Raw genomic sequence first — 26,493 nt, 5'->3', positions numbered from 1 at the left:
GGAGGTTTGTAATATTTTATAACCTTGTTACAAAATAGGCAGTTAGACTGCATTGATGCATAGGAATTATGAAGAAATGAGTGAGGCAAATTGTTAACCTTCCTATCATTAATACAGTATTACTTAGGGACACCCAGAATGATACACATGAATAATGGGTCAGCATCAACCTTGTTATGGTCCTGGGAAATGATCAAATATGGTTTCGTAACCAACTTGCTACACAAAGAAGGGATGGAAAAGATCTGGTTTAATTCACTAAATTTGAGTTTTTCAGGCTCCTAAACCATTGTCTACTGACTGATAGCCTTCTCGGGTGCTCCACTTACTGTTTCCTTCGATCTCTGGTTTTCATAACTCTTAGAAGCATGTAAGTATGCTTAAGGGCCTAAGAGCTGGATTTGTTTTTATATCTTTAGGTTGCTCAGTTGTATTGATAAATATACTTATTAGGTATGTAATTAAAGCTTTTATTAGTCTCTGAGTGTTCCATCAATCTTCCAGTGAACAAGAAATTTTTGTGTAGCAACCTGTAAAGGAAATAACTTTTGCTAATTAATAATAATAGACTCTAAATGTGATCATATGTATGGTGTCATTATTAGACGGGGCTACAAAATTAATGTCTACAAATCATTTTTTTCTATTTAAATTGTAAAATTATCTTTACAACCATTAGGGGAATTGTTATGATGTATTTTAAAGCACTTGCATACCGGCAGTTCTCTGGAGCGTCTGTCACGTTCTCCAGAATCTCAGCTTCCATTTAAAAAAATGTAAATCTCTGGCTTTTATAGCCACAAAGAAAATCTCAAATATAAACCGAGTGAAGTGATATGGAGATGTCTATCTGAGTGTGTGAAGAGCTTGAAACAACAATAGCTCTTTCATGTGTGAACATTCAGACACTTTCATCATAGTTCAGCATTTAAAGCAGATGCTAATTTAAATGTTAAAATTAACTATTTCATTCCTCACATAAGGAATGAGAGGGAAGATCATCATAGATCTGCACAATTTTCTGTGAATGACGTCCCATTTTGATGCCAACTATGATGGGGTGTTCACCCTACACTGGCAAGGAAGGAGTCAAAAGCAGCCTTGGGAGGTTGTGTGGAGCAGTCAATCAAGGCCCAGGGAGCCCAGACATAAAAGGGAGCTGCAGGACAGGGCATCTCAGTGGCTGCTGGGTGCTCAGGGAGTGAGGACTATCTACCTGAAGGGCTGAGAGAATAGAGAGCACCTTGGACAGTGCAGCTGCTAGCAGGGACTGGGGAGCAAGAGGTAGCTGCTGGGGCTGACAGGCTGAAAGCCCTGAGAAAAGGGTGAAGAAGATGCTGGGGTCCTAGGGAAATGGCCCAGAGAATTGAAGCAGCACTGGCAGAGAAGTTAAGGACAGGCAGCAGAAGGCTGCTATCTACAGTATCCCTGGGCTGGGCCCCAGAGTAGTGGGTGGATGGGCCATTGGGGAGGTGGCTGGGCTATAGAACTGGGAGATATTCCCCCCCCTCTCCCCCCAGAAGGGGGGAAACACGGATTGTGACACAGATGGAATGGTAGGCTAAACATTCATATGCCCTTCATGCTTAGACTATCTGACATGTACACCGGCTACAAAAGTGCCATGCGAATGCCTTTCAGGTGATGTAAATAAGAAGTGGGCAGCATTATTTCCCATAAGTGTAAACAAACTTGTTTGTCTTAGTGATTGGCTGAAAAAGAAGTAGGACTGAGTGAACTGAATAGGCTCTAAAGTTTTACAGTGTTTTTGCTCTTGAGTTCAGTTATGTAATGAAAAATCTACATTTGTAAATTGCATTTTAACAATAGAAATTGCACTATAGTATTTGTATGAGGTGAACTGAAAAACACTATTTTATTTTTACAGTGCAAGTATTTGTAATGAATAATATACTGAGCACTATACACTTTGTATCCTCTGTAATTGAAATATATTTTAAAATCTAGAAAAACATACAAAAATATTTGTAATAAATTAAATTGGTATTCTATTGTTTAACAGTGTGATTAAAACTGTGATTAATCACGACTGATTTTTTTAAATCACATTAATTTTTCAGTTAATTGCTTGAGTTAACTGTGATTAATTGACAGCCATAGTTTTCATATTAATTTCATTTTTACGCAGTCCCCACATTTTCTGGTTTCAATCTGCTGCAGATGTTTTACTGACAATGCACAAATGCATCATAGATATTATTGGGGTGGGAAAAGTAGAAGGCTTTGGCAGTTGGGTAGGGGCAGTGTGGGGCTTTCAAGTCAGTTCACATTTTTAAGGCTATTTTCACAACTCTGAGGGCTGGAAATATTTCATTGTAAATGAAAGCTTAGATTCTGGAACACAATTCTGTAGCAGAGGTAGATGCGTCAGAAAATCCCATGACCACAGCATTGTGAAATATATAGTGCCCTGAGCATATTGTGTTTGCAAATCAACAATTTGATTATCATTTTTTGGATTATTTTCCATTGCCTCTGATTTCCCAATCCAATGCTCATTTTAGAGTCAATAGAACAGGGGTTCTCAGACTGGGGGTCATGACCCCACAGGGGGTTGTGAGGTTATTATGGGGGGGCGAGTCTCAAGCTGTCAGCCCCCTGAGCATGCTGGTAAGGATGGCATGGCATGGGGGGGGGGGGGTCATCACTTTTGTGGGGGGTGTTGTCACAGCATGAAATTTTCTAAGGGGGTCCCAGCAAAAACAGTTTGAGAACCCCTGAAATAGAATAACTTCCGTTTACTTCAACAGGCTCTGGAGAAGATCATTAGATGACTGGCTCCACAGAAAACCCCCAAACAGTTTGAAGCACAAAAATATCTTTTACAGTGTTTAGGGCTCTAAAAATTGGGTGAGGGAGGAGGAAATCTCAGTAACTGAAAATCCAAAATGGTGGGCTATACCATGTTACAGAGGGGGATTTTATTATTGCTCATCTTACTTTGGCTTTAAATATGTAACGCCTTTCATCTCAAAGCGTTTTTTCAAATGTGTGAAGCAGGGAAGTATTACTGTATCCTCCTGACAGCTGCTGGATAAAGTGAGGAACTGAGTGACAGAATGACTTGCTTATAGTCACTTAAACTGAGTGGCGGATCTGTAAACAGAATCCAGGAATCCTGATTCCCAGTCTGCTGCTCTAACCAAAAGTGAACAGTCAGCACTCCTGAACACAGTGTGCCCCATGGCAGTTTCCTGGTTGCTTTTTCTTATGTTCTTCCCTATGTCTATATGCTGTTGCTGTTACATCACAAAGGCCTTTGCACAAATCTGCTCACTGCTACCTAAGAGGACTGGCTCAATCACATCCAGGACCCTCCTCAGACCCATTTAATAGCAAGGAGACTGCTCCCATAAAATGATTCAGTCTCCCCCAACCCATGGTTACAATTAAAATTGTGGCAGGGGTGCAGTGGCAGGTATGGAGGCAGCAATCAAGGGGTGCAAGGAGCAACAGAACCTAGCACAAACAGCTGGGGCCTTGAAGTGGCCAAGAGGTAAGGTAGCCACTCAATCCAAACATCCCTTTTTTCCTGTCCTCATACCTCAGCAAGGAATGTGAGCCAGCCGGCAATGCCAAAACACCCACATTGGGTCACAGGAGGGTCAGGGGTTGAGTTCTCCACTGTACATAAGGCACAGCTTGTTCATTCACTCCTCACATAGTTTGGAGGTAAAGCGAAGAGCAGGACTTGAAATTTTTGTGTGCATCTCCCTGCTGTTACTGTGGGTGGATCATTTAAGCAGCTAGATTTTATTTTATTTTTTTTTAATAGGTATCAAACAGTATTGTCAACATAGTTTTTAGTCAACACTGATTTTATTCTGTACATATTCTATATGATATACTCCATATTCTTTTAGCTATCAGTCTCATCCCTCCTGCTTGTAAGCTGGGTCCAGGGGCAAGAATAAAATTTTTGCTGCTTTTGGAGGGCCTTCCCACCCCTCCGAAGAGCTTGTGCACACCTGTGGCTGGGCTGGTTGTATTGCTGAAAGACAGGCTACTGGCCTCAAGATGAAATAGTAACACTAGTTTCTCATTGCCCTCTTCCCAGGGCTCTAAAAGTAATTAAACAGCTGGACTTCCATGACAAAGTCTTTACATCTCCATTGCCCATCGTGCCTGCCACTGCCAGACAAGCACGGAGTAGAATTCTAATGTATTGAAATCAGTCCTTTAGACAAAATCTTAAATCAAAGTACCCTTCTGTTAGTGATAGTCCAGGTGGAAATTGAAGATGTCTGGCACATTTTGAAAAGATTATGATATAACCCAGTGTCCTGGTCAATATTTCCTTTCTCAATGAACAGGTTCTAATGTACAAACCAAGGCTGTGAGCTGTAGCTGCGTAGTAATGGCTGTGCTATTTGTCTAAACGTTTGTTGCCACTCTGCCATCTATCTCTCTGCTTTGTAGAATACTTTGAGATGCTTGAAAAGTACATTATGATAGCAAACTCTATTCTATTGCTTCCTCTGCTGACTGATCTTATTGAGCGTTACGAGACTCACTGAAGTCTAAGGTAAGTTCCCCAAGGCCCATTCAAACATTTTTAATCTAGAGATGAGAGCTGGAAATTTTTGAACAGATACTCAAACCCATGTGAAATTAGTCTAGTGCCAAGGTTCACATGACTGAACCATAGCCCACAAAATTCTTGTTGGCAAATATGGGCTGAGCTGTTCACAAAACATCAGAAGAGTCACCAGCAGGTGCCTGTGTCAAAGACCATAATAATAGTTTTAACAGATTTTTTTTCCTCTGGTGGACTGGGGGATCAGTTCCCCTTTCTTCTATATTCCTGTGTTTTCTTTTCCTTTCTCTCTCTGCTCTCAATAGGGTGGTGTGCACACTAGCAGAAGGACCCAACTATGTGACAAAAACAAGTTTTAAGGTGACTCCAGTACAACACAGTTGTCCCCTGACCCACATACAGCATTTTAATTTGTAGCATGGCCAAGCCCTAACGGAGTCATATAACTAGAACGTTGTTCAGATCCCACATCTACATCTATGTGTTTTTACTGGGTCAAGGGACAATATGTTGTAACCTGGCCGCCTGACTTGGATGTTTTTGTATTGTAGCTGGATCTTTAAGAGAGGCCACTGCAGGCAAGGCTGCTTCAACCCCTTGCTCCTGCTCTGGCTCCAGCTCCATCCCCAACCTGCTGTTCTAGAATCTCAACCCTACTCCTCCTTTGCTGCAACAATTCTTTCCCTTCCTATGGCTGGGCTCCCACTAGAACTTGGCTTGTGAGCTGCATTCTGCCGGAGCAGAAGAGACTGAGGAGAGTGAGGCTGAAGGTGCATGTTAAAAGAGATGGAGAGCAAACACAAGAAAGAAGAAGAAGAGATGTGTAGGTACACACACAACTATAGAAAAAATATGTACAGAAAAACAAACCCTCGATCAATTTAGGTGCATATTTGATGACTGTTTTTGGGAAGGGATGAGGTGTGGCCTTTCACTCCAGGCCCTTCAGACATTTTGGCTGTTGGGCCAGACTTGTCTAATTACGTACCACTTTACAGCATGGCCAAGCTCTGCTTAGAAATACGACATCCACATTGCACCGCAGTATATCAAAAGTTGACAGTATTTTCTGGAGGAGCAGATACCCTGCATGACCATGTCAGGTTTGCTTGACCACTTTCAGCTTCCAGCGCCCCATTTGCATGAGAGACCCTAGTGACTATAATTCCTCATTACAGTAGACACTAAGGGCCAAATCTTTTGGCCAAAATAAGGGCCTTGGAAGGTGCTGATTACAGTGAACCCAGTGTTATTCCTCTATGCAGGAGCAGGGCAGAATGGGGAGAGTCAGTACAGGGGTATCCAACCTGCACATCATGGAGCTATGCCACCTGGGGATACTTCTGCTTTAGGATGGGTGGGGGTAGCAGGAGCACAGTCATGGCTCTGCCACTACTCTGCAATTTGGGACAAGAAGGTTTAATCCACCTTCTGACCTTGTGGGGCATCCCTGCATGATGTCTTTTTATTCAGAGACTAAAATTCAGTACTAAAGGAGCAATGCTTCAGTCATTACTCTGGCAAAACTCCCACTAACATTAATGGGAATTTTGCCTGAGTATGATCTGAGAGCCCTATGCTTCCCTCCATTACTGCATTGCGTAGCAGACAAGATAGAATACATTATTACTACACAGCACTTTGAAAAAGCCAAGCTACAAGAAATATGTATGTAACTCTCTAACCATGCCAATGAACATCACCTCTGGGCCAGAAGCTCAACACTCTCCATAAAAACAAACAAATATAATTTTTAAAAACTATATATACATACACACAGAACCTCCAAGTCCGTGGAAAAATTTAGACAGGGAAAAATACAAGTTCAGTAAACTGTACTCAAAAACTAACATCCTGTCACAACGAAATAAAGAAAAGTAGGAAAACAGATTGAATGCTATTGGTGGTTTTCTTTTAATTTATTTAAGAGTGAGAAGTTGCTGTTGTTTGATAGCATTTCATGAAACTAGATTCTATGTTGTTTTTAACTCTTGATTAACGCAGATTGCTTGCTTTTAAAGGGAAGGTATAAGAGGAAGTTCATACATACATCTTACCAGATTGATAAGGAGGGTCCGGACACACTGCAAGATTACAGTAACTCCCATTAAAGCCAATGGGGAGTCATTCATAGTATACCCTTCAGCAGGCAAATCAGGCTCTGGGGCTTTACACAGCAAAGCATTCAGTTTTGAGTATCTGAATAAAACAGTGTTGCCTCTGCACTTTTCTGAAACCACTGATGCAGAGGAAAGTGAACTATTTCTCCAATCCTACCACCATCTCCTCTTTCTTAATTTGTCTAGCATGTTGTCTGGAGTAATTCACGACCATAAGTGCCAATTGCAGGGCATATGTCAAAAACCAGGGCAGACATCCTGAACTGGTGGTATGTACTATAATTAGATTTCACCAACCCAGTAACAAATGTGAACTCCTTGACCACTATATTAATTTGCTATGGAGCCCGGACAGTCCCCTTGGGTGCTCCTGTTTATCTTGCCACCCAAGCAAGCTGGACTTAGAGATAAATGGTCACTTATACCAGAGATCACAAAATATTCAGATTGCTCCTAATCCCAAGAGACCAGTCACTTATCCCATGTCAATTTGTACCTTAGATTTCACACCAAAGACAATGCTTGTAGCCAATCCTATAGTAACCTAACCAAGGATTTAATAACTAGAAAAAAGAAATGAGAGGGTTATTTACAGATTAAAGCAGGCAACATATGTACACAAATGAGTTACTGTCTGTGGTTCCAAAAGGTGACAGAGATGTAGTAATCTGTACACTGAATGTCTTTTAGGGCTAAGCCAGGTTGAGTGTGGGGATCTCTGCTTTTACCAACCCTCTGAGAGTTCAAACAGGAAAGATGAAAAATTTTCATGTCAGCTATCTTTATTTCCTTCTTCTAGAACTCAAGATGATGGGATGAGCTTTCTTGCATATAGCACCTTCATGGGTGTAAGAGCATCATCAACCCAATCTTTGTATTGTGATGTCTCACAATGGCCTACTTAGTTTTGATAGTCCTTGATGGGAGGGAACCACTCCGCCTGCCTCTGCCGATTCACAAGTTCACAGCAGGCATTTTTACAGTTATAAAACAAAACTTTCATATTACCTTATAGCATGGGATACAGACAGTACAAGTAAGATTAATGCATACAGCAACTTAGAAGTGTTTTATAGAGTCTAAACACATCCTGAAAAGTCTAACACCTAACTTGAACAATATTAACACACCAGGGAGCTGGTCTCGTTTCCAGCTATGAATTTGTCACTGCTCAGCTGACACCTGGTCTACCTGTCTCACACATGTTCATAAAGTTCATATGGAATGCAAGGGTTTGACATTTAAAATTCTGCGTTGACTCTCAAAATGTTTAGAAGCTCTGAGATGTGGCTACTTACACAGCTCTTTTCCCACCTTTTGTGGGCCTCTTTCTCAGGAGTGGCCTGGAAAAAACATCAAACCACTTTTCTTTCTTGTTTGGTAACTTGGGATATTTCTTTTTAAGGGGAAGGCATTTTTCCAACAAAAGAAAGAACTGTGTCCTTGTCCCTTTTCTTGGGTTGGCTTCTTGACAGAAAAATCTCACAATCATGATTCCGCAGGATGTTTCACATTTCGTAACTTTTTAATACAATCTTTAGATATTTATTAATCTTTATTCCCACCTCTGCCCCAGTTTAAAAGTAAACACAGGGCTTCTGAAGGATGCCAGATTGTCCACCAGCCACGTATAGCATGGGCAACACACTGCCCCATTAACTTCCTTAAGCCCACTCCTGGATATTGTGGGTGGGATACTCTTGGCTCATTTATAGCTCAGACATCTGCTTTTAGACTAAACTCTGTTTGCTTTATTGTTACTTCATCTTTTCAGTTCCTATCCCATCCCTATTTTTCTGATGTGTCTTGTCAAACACTCTAAATTATCAATTCCCTAGGGCAGGGACTGTCTTCCTTGTAATTTGTCTGTACAGTGCCTAGCACAATGGGACCCTGACCTTTGACTAAATAATGCTAATAATGCTAATAATGGCTGAAAGGGCTACCAGTGACACTATAAGTGGCTTTAGCAGCTGCCCAAGGCACACCAAAGAGTGACTGCAGCCTATACTAGTATAATACAAAAGGCCACAGCATCAGGACTAGCTGAAAAGTTCCCACTGAAAAAGGTTTTGAAAAATTTGGGTTATAGACTAAACAGTCAATTTTTTTTTGCAAAAACTGTCTAGTTTCCATGTTCAATTTTAGTCAAAAAGATAAATACCTGAAAACTTTTCAGTCTTTAGCTACAAACTGAAAAATTATTTAGAAATGCTGCCACTAGGTCTCCTGGGAGTTGTTGTTAAGGTGCCTTATGCCCTCATATTCCTCTTCCGGCTGGGATCCCATGCTGGACTACATCTCCCATAACACACCATAGCCAGGAACTCCCATGGTGCACTGCAACGACTCATCAAAAGAGGAAACCATGGTGCATCATAGGAGAGGTAGTCCACCTAGAGAGCCCAGCCCAGCCCTAGGAACAGGTACGTAACTCCCATGAGGCACCAAGGAGAAATTTTTCAGCTGAAAGTTTTGGGTTTGTGATTTTTGTTGTTGATGAAAATGATTTTTTAAGGTTCTCATCAAACTCTTCTGCAGAGTAAAAATCATTTCCCAACCAGTTCTAAAGAGCAGGCTGGCTGCTACTACCCACCACATCTAGGACAACCAGGAGAGGGTCAATACAGTAAAAGGTGTCAGATATGTCCAGCTCTGTGCCAATTGTCATTTGCTTCAGTAAACTGAAGAAAATCATTCACATGCTTCTGGTTTTCCTGGTGAGGAGTTAAGCAAAGTGGGGTAGAAAACAAGCTGAAGAAATCTATTATATTTTAAAACACAAATTACTATAGTATATAGGTACCAGTGGGGGTCTAAAATAGGACGGGGAGTCAAGCCAAAAAATCATATCTCTGTCTACATCTTCCCCAGGTCCCGTAAATCCTGTCTGGAGCTCTGCCTAGAGAGACCCATCTCTAAGGCTGAGATGGTGGTTCAATGTCTGTGATCTTTCCATTCTTGGGCTCACTGATTAGATTGAACAAGGTACCAGCTAATATCAACTGTGGTAGGAAGGGAGTTGATTTGGTCATTTGGACTATGAGCCCCAGCACCTTTCACATATGGAGCCAAACAGCTGTCAGCTTTTCAATTCCTATCAGGTTGGACCAGACTCAAACTAGTGACCTTGAGCTGTTCAGCTCCATAGCCCATTCTAAATCACCAGTTGCTCTCCAGTCATAATACATTAATGAACCTGACAAGTTATATTGGCATAATTATTACATTGTTTTTCTGAGTTTTTTATAGGAAAAAAATGAGCATGTGTGGGAAAAGAATGAGATCTTAGCCTTCAAACTTTATTAGAGTTTGAATGCTCCTGATATTTATTAAACTTTTGACAAGCTATTTCAGTCCTTGTTAGAGTAAATAAAAGCCATTTGGACACTGTCACTTACTCAGCTCTTTACATCTGAATTGCTTTGTTAGTTCTGTCCAATTAATTCTCCTTTCTTTAATTTCCTCTTGCAGAATAAAATCAAGCAAATCTGGCCTTAATCCTACATGTCAAGGAATTTAAATAGAAATTTGCTGCTACTCTTTGTGTTATCATCTCCCACACACGAAGAAGGGTACAAATGATATACGTTCCCAGGGAAAAAAAGTAAAATCTTGTTGTAATGGGCTCTTTCATCTGTTCAAAAACATTTATAAAAGCATAGACAAAACATTTGTAAAATGCAATTTAGTAATGGCCAGACTGCCATCAAGTGACAGGGCTATTATTGGAACACTGTATTGCTGCAAACTGCAATCCATTCCTGTTTATGATACATGGTATTCTTTCTTAAAGGGACTCAACATTTGGAGTTCTCTAAACCTAATAGGTTAGGACTTGCATTAATGGAATTCTAGAAAAGAAATGGACACTTTTAGATTACTTGGATCTCAAGGGCATCTCAGGGTATAAATGTTTCACAGTGATGCCTATGGGGATGCCAAATAAAAAGCAATTATTTTCACTTGCATTTATTGTTAGAGACTGTAGCATTGATGTTATATTTGCTTTCTTCTGGAGCACTGAGAAGGGACCATTTATTAGGACAAGATGAGCTTACTCCAAATGACTAATTTCCTGCAATTGCAGAGCATCATGGGGATTGTAGATACCAACCCTCACCTTCTCTTTCCAGGCCTTCTTCTTAACAGACCATAATTAAAAAAAAAAAAAAAAAATCTAGTAGGGAGAAATATGGCATTTTTCACAAAGTGATCATTTTATCACCGACAGCTAAATTCTGCATTTGGATACGTGAATGCAATTCCTTTTGATTCTAACCAGATATATTTGAGCAGGAGAAGATTCAAAAACTACCAGATCTGGATTTATATATACACAAATATTACATAGGCTGGCAACAACTAAGGATTTCTCAGTTGCTGCCCGCCTGTATAATAGTTTCACAAATCCTATGTAACCTTAAAAGAAACAATGTCAGAAACAAATGTTATGATGTATTATAGCCAGAGGGCTTGGTTCCCCCACCACATGACTGTGCTTATACTTGTGTTTGTTTTCCTATACCTGTGTTTATTTGTTGTTTGGGGAAAACATGTGTGTTTTAAATACCAGAAATAGCTATTTTTGTGAGGCCTCTAAAAACAATGCTTCCTGTTCTCTCTGCCAGGGCTGTTAACTCTTCTCAGGGCTATGGTGATCATAGATGCTGATGCACAAGCAAAGAAATTGGAGTGTCATGAGATACTGCATACAGGATGTATAATTTGTATTTTTAAATAAGGGAAAGTAAAGTTCAGCCCCACTTATAATACAGGGAGAAGTAAATGTTTGAATAATAGAAAAGAGCACTGTTGGTAGAAGAAAAGCTATTCTTAGTAGGCTAAATACTGTTGTCTTTATGATGGCTATTGAAATCAATTAATGTTTAACCCGGATTGAGCCTCAGAGGCCTGATTTTCAGAGATGCTGGACTCTCATTAACTTCAGCTGGAGTTTGGGATGTTCAGCACCTTTGAAAATCAGGCACCGTATTCTTTGAGGATTTTACTATTATAAATAAAAGCATTTTTAAAAAAGCCCTTTTAAAAATTACATTTAGCTACACGTTAATAAGAACACATCATTTATTTTGGAAGCTCACTGTTCAGCACAGCTTGACTAATAAGGCTAATACATGCAAAAAAAAAAAAAAAAGGAGAATTAATGTTTTCTATAGATCAGTACACACCCAATGTTTTATACAGTACATCCAGTATGGTACATAGCAGAAGCTTGAAATCAACACTCAGCTAGCTCTCCCTAGAAGAGATCCAGGGCTTTGAAATGTATAGTATTATATTACACCTGAAGAACTCTCTCCACCCAGGCCAGTCCTGAAGCATGCATGACAAAGATGAATTTACATTAAGGGGAGAATGGATAGGCTGAGTCCCTAACCTGTACTTCACAAAGCACACAGATCCTGAGTTACGGTCCAAACTCACTCCCAGTTTGGTGTTATTAGTAAATTAAAAACATTGCAACAGATCCTGCCACTCTACGTTTCACTGTTTCTGGGATCGCCCTCCTTTGTCCTCGATCACTTTATCCAAGGGGAGACTCCTAACCCTTTTATAGCCTAGTTAGAGCTAACTAGATTCACCTGTCAACATGTCAGCAGTAATTACCATGAATCTTAATGCAGGATTTAGCATCTGCCTGTAGGGTGATTTAGCAGAGGAGTCCTGCATTTTCAGATAGGATTTACAGTCTCCCAAGCTCTTCTAAAGAGATGACCTCAAACAGAGCTATAGCCATCTAGCTTTGTGTAAAAAGAAAAAAAAGCATCTCAGTAGCTCAGCAACCATATAGTAGTGCCCAAGCCTGTACAAATTTTCTTTAGCATTTACAAAGACACAGAGATGCCAATTTGCAGGATGAAAATGGATGTGAATGTTATACTCATAGGCAACTAGCTTCCTGAATAATATCTACAACATCATACATATTAACAAGTTATTCTCTCACTTATTACATAATACCCAGTTCTATTGCCATTAAATATTGGAGAACTGAAATATAGATGTGGTAAAGTAAAGTATTAATACCAAGGCTAGTCATAAAGACCTAGTAAAGTATTAATACCAAGGCTGTTATAAATCATACTATATTTCTAACCGTCATTTGGGAAACTAAAAGAATATACTCCAGCTCTCTCTCTCTCTCTCTCATGTTTGTACAGCACCTAGTACAATGGCGGCTCGGTTTCTCAGTGCTACCAATAGTACAAATAACAGGTAACAATCTCCTAAGCTTATTATTATTATGCCTTTTATGTGAACCATTTATTAAGTCTTTTCACAATGGAAGGACTACTGAAGTCCCATGTTGTATTTTACATTGGTGCTGAAAAAAAGCATCTGTCCAAAATATATTAAGTCAGTCATGACTTGCAACTCATGAGGGATGGGGAGATGTGGAAAAGGAGAAGAGGTTAAGGCAGCTTTAAGCCATCTGGGGGCCTGATTCAGCTGGCTCTTCATGCTGCCTTATGGGAATTTCCATAGCACTAGGAGTTGTGGTGCTATCCCTGACATGTCCCTTCTGGCCCTAGGTAAGGTTTGGTAGGGGGTCCTTGGAAGATAGTCTTATGGCTGTCTTCCAGAGTGTTAGTGCCAGGGCAATCTTCCTCCAGCCAAACTGAGGCTTTTAATACCCTTTTATGCTGCTCTGGCCTCACCCCAACTACTTACTGTGATCACATCAGTTGGACTGCGTAAAATATGCATAGATCTAAAAACCTTCTGTAGTAGAGATTCATAGCTAAAGCCCATGACATTCTTTTAAATGTTGTTTTATTTTGTATTATTGTCAGAGGCCCGGAGAGGAGGGATGTTGGGTCCTGACACTTGGTGTTTGTGTGGGAGGCCTGGGGGAGGGGGGGATGTTTGATCCTGACCTCGAGGATGTGTGTGGGAGGCCTGGAGGCATTGCAAAATGAACCCACCCCACAGTGGTGGCTTCTGTCTCATGGGGCTGGGCTGGGCTCCCCACTCCAGGCATTGTGACCTGACACATGGGGTCACAACGCCAATTACTCAGATTGGGCCTGTCATGATGGAGGGGCAGTTGAGCCAAATCTGAGCAACGCTATGACCCGGTGCACCAGATCACAACACCCAGAGCAGGAAGCCAAGCCCAGACCCATAGGACAGGAGCTGCGGATGTGGGGTAAGGTTTTTTTTGTTTAATTTTATGGGTTGTTTTTAATTTATTTCACACTTGCATAAAACTCAGGGCTCCATTCGCAGCTATCTGTTACTGTGACGTTATTCTTTAAGGGAGGCACACCGAAATTGCACTTTTGTCCAAATTAAGCTAAGAAGGGGGCAGGCAAACCCCCAATACTGGTGATTATTTCTAAAAATTAGATTCACCAAGCCAGCAACAAACTGCTTCTCATTACCTCACTGGTTATCCAGAAGCCAACAACACAGTTCCCTTAAAAGCATCCAGCTCTCTGGCTTCCATCCAGACAGCCAAGTCAAATATGATGGGGATTTATGAAAATCTTGTCCATCATATAAACAGTTCTACCAATTGCAAATGACTGGACACGTTACACACCAGGTCAATGAATATTTCAGATCTTAGTCAAATACATGTTTACAACCAATTTTTATTAACCAAAGTAATATATATATATTTTTTTTAAAAAGAGTAATGGTTAAATGATTCATTATACATACAGATGAAAATAAATCCATAGGTCACTTTCATAGTATAGATGTTAAACTGAGTTGCAAAAGTTCTTTTAGGATTAGGATTGCAGCAGTGGTGGAATAAACTGCTAAATGTGCAAAGTCTCTCTGGAAATTACCCAAACAGCTTGGGGGTCATCGGTCCTTGTTTAGAGCTTCCTTGTTAGAAATTCAGTACAAAGAAATGAAGCAGGAAATGAAGACAAAATGGAGATGTCTCCAAGGCCTTATATACTTTCTTCCATGTAGGTGGGTACTTTTAGTCTTAACTTGTGGAAAATCACAGGACCAAGATGGAATCCAGGGTCACATGAACAAATCACATGTCCTCGTATGCTTTGTTGAGTCATAGGAGCAGCCATTACCTTTATTCTGGCTAAAATCATCACAAGAAGGCTCACCAGATGGGGACAAACTCCTTCTATGGTCTACTGTGCGAGCTAAGCATCCTTTAATGTGCCATTAACTTGTATAGTCCATTCACAATCTGCTGGCAAGACAATATACAAACTACCTTGTGGATGTTACCCTAGGAGCAAACACATTTGAAATACAGATAAAGTCATATTAATAACTTCTGATACAAAGATAATACATGCATATAAACAAGATAATCATATTTGATAGATTGTAATTTTTCTATTGATACCTTGCATGACATACTTCGTATAAGATTGCAATTATATAACAGTGATAGCAACAATTAATTATGCATGGTCATATTTTAATCATAAGCCATCACAGATGGAAGAACATGGGCAATGATCATACCTTTACTGCCACTAAGGTTGCTTACAGAAGTTTCAATGATTGTAGTGCCCACAACAGAGCTAATGCATTGTTGTAATGGAGAGTTCAGTTCTCTGTATCGTGGAAAGCATAGCATAGACTTTTAAACTGTCAATGTCATGTGTATACACGTGACATGTACAAACACAATCAAAGAAGATACCAATTTGGCAATAAATACCATGAACTTCTCATTCTATGGTCAGACTCTATGCAGAGAATTCTTATTGATATAAAAGGGTGTTCCCTTTGAAGACTTGAGGAGAGGATATGCCTGGTACCTGTACACCAGTAATAAATAATGAATGACATTTCTTTTAAATGAGTAACTTACCCAAAAGTATACAATCATCTCTACATTTCAGACGACTCATGAAAGATTAGCAGTGTGTGTTCTATTAATGAAAAGGTCTGAAATAAGTGAAGGTTTCTTTGTCATTACTGTAAACGGCGCCTGCTTCAGAGTGTAAAATTTAAACTCAGGCATTCTGGGCTGAAGAAGAAAAGAAGTAAATGGGTACAAATTTAGAATTATTACATACTCTGCCAGAAACTACAAGGCTCAAACTAGGACCTTCTTAGTTCATAAACAGCAGTTCTAATATGTGAGTCAACAGCAACCAACCTGTCCTTGACTGAGGCAGAGGGAGCTCTGCTGAGTTCTATCATCTGAAACTTGCTTTTGTGTATTTGACAACACTATGTCCATACTGTCATTTTAGAGACAGTTGATCACTCCCACCTCTGCCACTTGTTTTCATGACTATACTCTCCCCATCTGCTCCTTCATCATATTCATTGATGATTGCCTTTCCCCCTTCCCTTTCTCTGCTGATGTCTCCTAGTGTTCTGTTATTCATCCCCTCCTTCTCTCTTTCTGTACTCACTCCTGGGTGAGCTCATTCCTGCCTTGGTATCAGCTGCCACCTCTACACTAATGACACCTAAATCTCTATCCTCATGCTGACTTATCTCCCTCATTGATTATTGCTCATTTAATAACAAGAGAATAATAATCAGCATTGAGCTGAAGGCCAGAATATATGCAGTTTTTTTGGAGGAGTAGGGGGAGACTAGATGGCTGCTGCATTTCTTCCTGCATCTTTAATATGTAGTAAAGACATCTTTTAATGCTTATATATATTTCAATCAATAACATGGCACTCTTCTGCTAAGTGCTGTATAAATGTATAGGAAAACATGGCCCCTGCTCCACAGAGTTTAAAATTTCAGATCTTCCACAGCCTCTCCAGCATCTCCACATGGATGTCCTATCACCTCTCAAACTCTGCATGCTTGGAACTGAGTTCTTCCTCTCCTTTCTGTCTTTGTAGTAACTTTCCATTCCTTTCAGGCAAACTTGTAACATTAATGATGATATGAACTTCCCCTCCTCCACCTTCATCCACATCCCTTCTCTTGCCTAACTTTGTTTTAGAGTAATAAATGTTTATAACATTTCTCCTTTCCCCTACTGCTAAGACTTTTGTTACAGATTTCAAGTTCAAAATAGCTTCAACTACTGCAACTTCTTCCTCTACGGCCCCCCTGGATCTCATTTCATCCCCTTCGAGTGACAAAATGCTGCTAAAATAACCTTCCTTTTCCTTTTCCTGGCTTCCTCTTACCTTCCATGTCAAATTCAAGATTCTTGTCCTGACTTTCAAGATTCTGCATAACTTCCTACATTTTGGTACTCAGTTCCTCTTACTCTCCCTCCCAATGCCTACTGGATGTTCTGCCTAAACCTGCATCTTACTGACACCTTTGTATATTTCTCTCACTCTCATCTTCATGTCTTCTTCCCTGCAACCCTTATACTTGAACCACCTTCTGTTTACTCCAAATGACTTCCCTCCTCAACACACACTTATTTCACTAAGTCTTTTGGTGATGATCCTCTGCATCATTTTGTGACTGACCTTTCAAATTATGTACCGTATGTCTGAAATATCATGTCTCATTTCAATGTTAAGCTCTTTGTGGTAGAGCCCGTACCTTCTTTTATGTTTGTACAAGGTTAAGCAAACTGTCAGTGCTTGATAAATAATAGCAGCATAATAATATATTTATTACAAGAACCACTTGCACATTTGTTATAGATTTAAATAAACTTTTTTACATGTAGGGTCAAAGATATTTAGGAAGATAAATATTCATTCCTGACAGATCATACTTTAGAGAGGGTCTGTGAAATGACATAAGCATGATGATTAACACTCACCACAAAGGAAAATGTTGAGTTGTTGTAGGAGGCACATAGATTCCCCCCACTCTCTTTGTGACTCAGGTAAACCACCAAAGAGTGGAGGTGGATACTGTGGGATGGAACTGTTTTGACTCCAGCCAACAGCTCATGTGCCTTTTTTTTTTTAAAGGAGAAGATAAATTGTTAATCAGAATTTTTATTAAAATTCTTATTTAAAGATCCAAACCCAATACTTGGCTTTAGCACTCAGTCAAATTACTAGTGCACACTGAGTTAAAGGACACTGTCAACTGGAAGCCTTATTCATTTAAAATAAAGCATTTAAAGTAGCTTTCCAGCAACACACACTTGTCCCTCAGTCCCCCTGATGATACATGTGGTTCCACAATCACATTTTATTTCTTGAAGCTTTTTTTTCCTCCCCAGCTGCCATATAGAAACCACGGAAACTCACTAGCTAAAGTCCCAGTCTGCAATTACTTCCGTAGAGGCAGACCTTACACCAACATGGAGCTCTTTACAGGTTCTGAGACTTACTGACTGAAGAGAGAAAACACTGACAATAACTATGCAAGAAGTGCTTTTCAATGTACAAAATAAAACTGGGGGCAGGTGGGAGAGAAACTTACTGTCCCCCTCTAATTTATTTCAATTCCAATACTCTTAGGAGTTATTTGTAACAATAGTAGCTAAAAGTGTTCAATCAGAAGTGTGATATTTTTTAAGTTGACAGTATACCGTTAATCTAAAGTCTTAAAGAATTCAACCCAAAAGAGACAAAGACGACAATCAGAAGCTGAGAGACAATGCTGACAGTTATGGCTGTGGTAGGTCCTGAGTAGTCCTTTGGCACTTTCGAGGGGTGCAGGAAAGTCTTCTTGCTTCCCTACATTCATACAGTAGGCTTGACATGCTGCTTTCAGAAGTCCATGCCTGAATCCTCCAGAACTCCTCCCTTTATCTGATACAGGTGTTTTTGGGAGGGCAGGGAGCAGAGTACTTGAGAATCTGACAAAGTGTGGATCAGGAGATATTATAGGACTGCACTAGCAGTCTGAGTTAGCCCATGTGACAGCTAAGAAATGAAAGATCTGGAGTGGATTAGAGTGGGTGTGTAAACTGGAGAAAGGATGGTGTGGGGTGGAGAAGGGCCAGAGACCAAAGGATGAACAGAATGAAGGGGAAAGAGTGGCAAAGAGGAACATGGAATTAGGAGCAAAAAGAGAAAAACTGGCATGTGAAGTGGGATGAATGACAGTAGAAAGCAAAGGGGAATGCAAAAGCAGAGAGGGATAGAGGGAGAAAAGACAGAAGGGCAGGACATAGTAGGGACTAGAGAATGAGGGAGCAAGCACGAGAGGGCAAAAGTGGAAAGAAGGGGGAGTCTGCGGTGACAGATCTACTATTAGGCGGGATGGAAGAAGAGAGAAACAATGGATGAAAAGCAGGAGAGAGGAGATGGGATGAGGAGCGGAGGAAACAGAAGAGACAATGGGCTGGAGAGAAGGTCTTCTGCCAGAACAGCACTTTTGACAGTCACAGAGAGGAGGCACTGCTGCTTCAAGGAGAGATGATTCCAGCATCAGAAAGTGCAGAAGATTAAAAAAAGATGGAGAATAATCTCCTGACCTCAAATAGGACATAAAAGAAGAGACCAAAGGGAAGAAGATGAACGACTGTTCTGTTGGCTTCAACATGGTTTCATACTGCCCTCCTTTCTTCTTCCTCTTTCTTCCCTATTAAGAGTCCAAATCTGCTGCAGTGCCAATAATTGGCTATAGTTACATATCAGGAATGTGCCTCTGGGCCTCATTACAGCTAAATCAGCCTTTGTTCCTTGTGTTCCTGGGCGCTATTAAAATAAAACCTGAGTTTATAGTTCCTGCTTCTCCAAAATAACCACTACACCATTGCAATACAGTTTACGAGAGGATTAAGAAACAAATGGATGGAATTTAGAGAAAAGTTAAACAACTAAAAAAAATCCAAAACACCTTACCAATATGTAAGGAAAAATTAAATTGCTACTGGGTAAATAAACTCTTGTTGCCTTGCATGGCAAATACTATGAACAAAAGAGGGTGTAGGAAGTGCATTCATGTTAACAAATCCTTATTGTAATTAGCATATGTTCAGTGAAATATTAAAAAAATCAGGAAAAGAACAGGCTGTAATAGAACGGATACTGGGAAATGGAGTAAAACTCAGGAAGACCCAGCAAGATTCTCAAGTAGCACCAGTTTGAGAAACCAGAACTTTATTAGTAGTAACAGGAGCAGCATATGGGGGATGAATGAGACCATATCTGTAAACCTGATATGCAATTGCTCAAACTCCTTGGTTTGATTTTCTACCAGCTGACTCAGCCGTTGAACAGATTGACTCTCCCACCTTTTGATTCATAAATTCTTGATCATGTAAAAATAGAGTAAAAAACTTCATGTGAGCAAAAGGGCACAAGATGACGTGAAAGACAATAATGCTGAAGGACAAGGAGCAAGCAATGAATCACCACCATGTGAACAAAAAAACAAACAAAACACCCAACAACCACCTTCAAAGGAGAGTGCAAAAATATAAAAGTCAGTATCATTCTCTGCAGGAGTCCGAAGGATACAACACATAAGAAGCTAAATCCTGTCTCCATTCTACTAGAGATACAGAATGAGGTATATCAATATATCACAAAGCATGTATGACATATTGTTTAAATTGCACAAGAAAGTGCCCAATTATGTATTCCTTGGGTAAGGAAAGTCAAAAGAAGCTTTTGAATGTACAAGGAATGCCATATAATAGGTCCTTAAGTAATAGAACTGTCTATATATTCTACCATGTACAAAAAAAAATAATATTCAGGACAATATGCAGCAAATAATGCATGATAAATTATATATAATATATAACAAAGATATGCAGTGTTTACTAAATAACTACAGTACAGTATGTATAAGGTATTCATTAAATGTGTGTATTTGAATGACTTTCCTCCCACCCTCTTTATGTCCTGGTCTACTGAGGGTCTAATCCTCCGAACAGTTATGCACGTGAGTAATTCACTAAGATGAATAGCACCCCGGATCGCAATGGGACCACTCACCCGAGCCATGTCTGCAGGGTCAGAGCCTTAGACTGTGGGGCCCCGTGGGCAGGGACCTCCAGCCTTACACAGCGGGTCCTGAACGTTCAGGCTGTGGGGAGCCCAGCTGACGGCCAGGGGGAGGGGACTCTTCACGCGCGTGAAGCGAAGCCCATGCGGGGCGGCGGGGTCCATCCGAGCCGCAGGACAGGGCTGGGGGAAGCCACGAGCGCAACGCGGCCTCCGGACTTTGCAGGCGGCTTCTGGGTGCCCGCCTAATAGAAATGGCTCGTCGTGTGCATGAGATGAGATGAGATGACATGACATGGCTGCGCCGCTGCAGCAGAGAGCCGGGCACCTGGCAGATGGCAGCCCGGCCAGCGGGGGGCAGCGCGCCCGCCCGGCGAGACTCGCCCGCAGGCAATCCCCGGCAGGCTCCGCGCAGCGGCAGGTGCACGGGGCGGGGCCAGGTTCCCACCGCCCCGCCCCACGACCCTGCTGCCGGGCACCGCAGGGGAGCGGCACCCAGCTCTGCCTCCGCCTCAGGTAGCGTGAGCAGCGGCCGCGCAGCAGCCCGAGGCGGAGCCGGCTGGACCGCCGCCGCAGCGTCGCCCCTCCCGCGCTCGGAGCCCGCCCCTCAGAGCGCTGACGCGGCGGCGGGGCGCGGCTGCGCAGGGCTGCACGGCAGGAGGGAGGCGGACTGGCGCTGGCGCTCAGCGGCGGCGGCAGCAGCAGCAGCCCGGGCCCGGCGGAGGGAGGGAGGCAGGCAGGCAGGCAGGCAGGCAGACTGGCAGCGCGTCCACCCGCGGGCGGGCAGCGGCTGCGTGCGGGGTTGAGCAGCGGCCCGCCCGGCCCGGCCCGGCAGCGGGGTCCTTCGGAGCCGGGCGTCCCCTGGGCACGGCGGGGACGGGGGGAGCCGGGCAGAGCCGCGTCGGCTGCGTGAATGAGAGTGTGCGCCGAGTGCCGGGCAGGGTGAGTCAGTCCGCAGCGCCCGCCCGCCCCGCTGTCCCCTCCCCCCGGCCGCGGGGAGGGATGGCGGAGCCCAGCCCCGTGGGTGACCCTCTCTCTCCTTTGAGGGAATCACTCCCTTTTCTTCAGATCCAAGGAGCTCCCGCCCCCTTCCTCTCCAGTGTAGCGGCTCCCCTGCTCTCTCCTGGCGGTAAGGAGACACCCACTCTGCGCCCCCAATATCCAGTCCAAGGGGCAGGGAGCTGCTGCCTTCCCGTCAGTGGGGCCATTGCCTCGGCTGCCTTTTGTCTGGCATATGGGGAGTGGAGAGCAGCTTCCCTCTCTGCCCCCGAGGGACCTTGTGGAAGGAGCGGACTCCCTTCTCTGTGGCTGACTGATAGCCCCCTTTGGCTGGGCCCGTGAGAGCAGCGCCCTGTGTAGATACCAGTGTCATTTGTGCAGTGCTTTCAGGATGCGAAGGGTTAAGTATGTTGTGTGGGGTTGTGGTGCGAGGGAGGGAGGGAGCTGCTGTGTTGCGCTTCACAATTTGCATGCAGTTGTGGATTGGTGTGTGTTTCACTATGGGGGCTGTATGGTGGGTGTTGTGGTGTTTTATTCACTATTGGTGGTTGTGTGTAGGGGGTGGTTGTGTTTCACTAGTGGGTGTGACATCAGCATCCTGAATATTGGTGGGTATGCTGTGTCTTACTGCGTGGAAGCAGCACCCTATTTGTAAGGGTAATGGGGTGGTGTATTTGCTGGTGAAAGCAGCACTGTGTAAGTATGTGTGCTGTTGCCTATCTCACTGGAGAGCATGGAGGTGATTAGTCAGTTTATTTGCAGTGTGGTTAGAAATGGGAGGGGGGTTGTTTTTGTTTCACTTATTTGCTCTGTCACCTCTGGCAACTATCTTCTCTGGGCCTATGTTTTTCTCTGTTTAAAATGAAGAGAATCATTCTACTTTTTTGGGCTGCTTGTTGCTTTTGTTATGCTTTCTTTTCATATTGCTTTGGAGGGTCCTCTAGCTCTTCCACATGCAAGTTGTAGTGAGATTTATTCCTGGCTCTTGTGTTATTGGAGAGTGTTTAACTTGAGATTCCTCTCAAGGAGATAGATAAATCAAGGTTTACAATAAAGAACTAGTTTATTTTTGTTTTTCTTGATATTTCAATAGCTATGAAGTAAGACTTAATAGTGCTCTTTAAGAACACTACGCAGGATGCTAATAATCTTCATAAACGTCACATATTGGGGGAGATGAAGATACTTCAGATGCCCCTAAAGCACACAGGAACACTTTAAAAATAGCAACCTCCCATGCAGGATGCATTCATTTATGTAGTTTCAGGATTGGGGTTGATGGTAAATTGTCCTTCGCCAGACCTGCCTCTTTTCTTCTCCTGAGACTTTACTCTTAGACCTCTGTGCAGATACAAAATTTTGCATCTGCATCTGATCTGCAGCTGCGGTAATTAACTTGTATCCGATCTGTGGTCCATGCTTTATCTTTTATACATAACCACACCTTCATCCTGTGTGGATACAAAAATTTGGAGCCCAGCTGTGATCCACCTTAGCACTGTTCCAGAAGGGTAGCCATATTAGTCTGTATACAGCAAAAACAACAAGAGTTCTGTAGCACTTTAAAGACTAACAAATTTAATTTCAGCAGGCATAAGCTTTCGTGGGCTCCAACCCACTTCCTCAGATGCAAGTCTGTAGTGCATTCCTTGGGCTGTCTAATAGGGCTCTCCTGGAGCAGAAGTGAAGGACAGGAGTGACCAGCATGTTACTGCTCTGGTATATCACCAGTTTCTTGTATAAAGATCCTAATCTGGTCACTTCATACAAACTGATTAAATTTTCATTTGAAAATTCTTACCTAGTGGAGTAACACCTTCTGCAAGGCATTGTCTTTTTCTGATGTCTAGTTACTTCATTAGGTAGAGAATGAATGTTTATCTTCAGTTTGAATAAACATGCTTAAATGCCATATCAACAACGTATTATCTGAAATGCATTGATCTTAGCAATAAGGTGTATCCAAAATGACTGCCAATGTGGAGCAGGAGGCAGAGGAAGAATGGCAAGCAGGGAATATTTCTCTGAGGCTTTCCTCTGTCAAAGAGACTGAGGGGAGGGGGATAGATTGGAGGGTAGAGGCTCACTGGAGTTCCATTGATAGATGTCTGATGTTATACAGGCTAAGCTTTGTATCAGTAAGCTTATTTAGTAAATGATCTTCTGGTGAGGTATGCCCACAAATATATTGGTAGATTCCTCTCTGCAGCCTTTGCTGAGTCCATTTGTAGGCAAAAAATGATTACTCTTAAAAATATTTGCAAAGTGTTATCAAGGGTAAATCTAATTGCTGAAGTTGTGAACTCTTCTATTCTAATACATTTTTAGATTGGGAAAACTTGGTTATTAATGTATGTACTGGGGGGAGGAAAGAGTGGGGGGGCAGGAAAGATTGATTGCATTAGACCTTAACTTTCATGTTGGGCTGAGGGAGGGAGATGAGCATGTTTACTAAACTAAGGAATCTAGGTTAGAATGTCATATATGCTAGAGCAGCTGCAGACTTTTGTCTCAGAGCTTTTATCTATGGATGCTAAATTCTTGTTTGACTCTTCTCTTTAATGTGTTAGAGGTCTGTACAGCAAACCAGACTCTTGAGCACCTCCGTGTGTTTGTCTGCAGTTACTGAAAATGCAGAAAAGTAATATCTTTGTGGAAATGCATTGGCTTCCAGAAACACATTTTTTATGGAAGCCCTTATAATTTAAAGGGGCAATGTCAGTTTTACAGTTACAGTTCTTAAACACTCAATATCATGTTACTTGTAATGAGCAATTATGCAAACTAACTAAAAATCTGATTTACATTTCAGCACTTCCTTATGCTGCCTGTTATGGAGGCGGGAGGGGCATGTGTGAAATGCATTTAATGTGGATGGGGAAGATGAACTAGAAAGTCTTTCAGGTTCTCATGCCCTAACACAGTGGCACAGCATTAGACACTGCTCCAGTGAGGAGCAACATGCTGCCAGACCCTAGGTACCTGGTTCCTTCCAGGATTCTGCCCATTGGTTGTAAACGTGTCAAGAATATCCTTAAATCCAAACACACTTCTTTAAATGGAAAAAGGCTTTTGTCTTTCTTCCATGCTGGCTCCCATAGATACATCACAGGGATCAGCCTCTATAGTGACTGGTGGGGCCCTTGGGGATGGAGTGGAAGGGGGTCTGGAAACAAATCTCCCTCTGCAGCATTGTTCTTGTCTGACTCTGCAGATATATGTTGTGGAGCTAGTTGTCTCAGGTAGCGCAGCAACCAATTCCTGTGGAATGCCATTCCCTCTTTGTGCTCCTGCCCCCTGCTCCTCCCAACCCCCACAAGGTTTTTGGATTGTTATGAGGGATTCAGGTAAAGACAGCAGGTTCCTAGTGGAGTTGTGCTCTCAGGATAGAGGTAATTGGAGGAGCAGCAGAAAGCGATGCCTGGAGGTGACTTTCTTTTAGATTGTACGATTTGATGCATCTAGAGGTGATTTTTTTTATTTGACTCTAGGAGTAGGAGGCAATACCTTTTTTTTTTCTTTCTCTCCCTCCCTCCCTGTGATCTCTTCTCAAACCTCTGCCAGTTGATGGTAGGAGCTCCTAGGCACTGAATCCAGCTTCAGTTTTCCAGCTTCTCTGTCCTTCATTTGTTTTTTTTTCCATGGGAAAGGTTAACCCTAGTCCTTTGTTAGGTGTAAAATGGTCTCATCTCAAGCAGAACATTGATATTTAACACAATGTCTTGGCTCAGCTATACTAAGGCAGAGACTAAAGTGTGCATAGAATAACTTACAGCACGTTTCCCTACACAAATCTTACAGGATGACCTCGAAGCAATGGCTGAATAGCTCAGTGTAAGATGAATAGTTGAGGCCATTTCAGACATTCTTAGGCAGTGCCTGTATTGTTTCAAGAATGTTTGCAGTGGTGTTGTAGCAGTGTTGGACCCAGGATGTGAGAAAGACAAGGTGGGTGAGGTAATATCTTTTATTGGACCAACTCCTGTTGGTGCAAGAGACAAGATTTTGAGCTTACACAGAGCTCTTCTTCAGATCTGGGAAGAAAAGCTCTGTATAAGCTCAAAAGCTTGTCTCTTTCACCAACAGGAGTTGGTCCAATAAAAGATATTACCTCACTCACCTTGTCTGTCTTGTTTCAAGAATAGCAGCCAAGTGGGGAGGAGGGATGGGGACAGATACAAACTTAAATAAAACTTCTCTAAGTAAGTTCGTGTTTACATATTTCTTTTTTTGTGTATATCTCCATATACACTCTTAAAAAATGAATGTAGTGCCCTTGAAAAGTCATGGTCTGATTGACCTCTGGAGACTGAACTTCATGCACAGAATACATGGCGCATTGTCAGAGACAGTGCAACATTCCTTTGATGTGCTGCACCTAACGGCTTCAAACCTGACTAGGAGGGATCACTTCTGAAGTGAGTTCGGTCTCCAAACCTATTCAGCTGGCTTCCTCTGCTGGGATGGAAAAACCTGTGATTCCAGTTCTGTGATTCCACTTCAGGCAGGAAATGGACTGAGACGCCAACTTCATTTCACATAGGCTACCAGAAAGCCATCAGTTGGTGATGACTTTATCACTACCAAACTACACTGTATTACAGTTGGTGATTAGAAATGAAAGGATCCATACTGCATGATTGTCCAGTTCCAATAATCTCTTATTGGAGCAACTTGTATTGGTGAAAGAGAAAAGCTTTTGAACAACACAGAGCCCTTCAGATCTGGTAAAGGTACTCTGAGTGTCACAGCTAGATACAAGGTGGAACAGATTGTTTCAAGTGAATAGTTAACACATACAAGAGACCATTCAAGGTGAAGTGGCCTGTTAACATCTCTGAACATGTAGGACAAAATAGGGGGATTAGTGGGTTACAGATTGTTGTAATAAACCATAAATCTAGTGTCTTTTTATTAAGATCATGAGTTTTAGTGTCTAGTAAAGTTATGAATTTAAGCTCCCAGGCTCATCTTTTGAAGGTATTGTGCAGCTTTCCTTTGAGGA

The 26,493-nt window shown here is 42.0% G+C and overlaps 1 protein-coding gene and 1 long non-coding RNA gene across 3 annotated transcripts in view; one reads left to right on the top strand and one right to left on the bottom strand.

The window, feature by feature from the left end:
* Window positions 1–14,282: 14,282 nt before the first annotated feature.
* On the bottom strand, window positions 14,283–21,157 carry LOC137163704 (uncharacterized). The gene is made up of 4 exons (XR_010922799.1): window positions 20,481–21,157; window positions 17,396–17,533; window positions 15,506–15,664; window positions 14,283–14,911 (listed from the first exon to the last, which is right to left on the bottom strand). It is a non-coding gene; the product is annotated as an uncharacterized lncRNA (long non-coding RNA).
* A 76-nt stretch (window positions 21,158–21,233) lies between these two features.
* Window positions 21,234–26,493, top strand: part of GRAMD4 (GRAM domain containing 4) — a 147,626-nt gene continuing 142,366 nt past the window's right edge. For both annotated transcript variants that reach the window (XM_067564398.1, XM_067564397.1), the window contains exon 1: window positions 21,234–21,431. In XM_067564398.1, coding sequence (XP_067420499.1) covers window positions 21,403–21,431 — 29 coding nt within the window. In that variant the 5' untranslated portion in view covers window positions 21,234–21,402. The remainder of the gene's footprint in view (window positions 21,432–26,493) is intronic.

This window comes from Emydura macquarii, unplaced genomic scaffold (assembly GCF_026122565.2).
Source record: "Emydura macquarii macquarii isolate MOO-44397 ecotype Brisbane River unplaced genomic scaffold, CSIRO-AGI_Emac_v2 contig_2636, whole genome shotgun sequence".
Classification (NCBI taxonomy): domain Eukaryota; kingdom Metazoa; phylum Chordata; order Testudines; family Chelidae; genus Emydura; species Emydura macquarii.
This window is presented reverse-complemented; position numbering and strand designations above follow the sequence as displayed.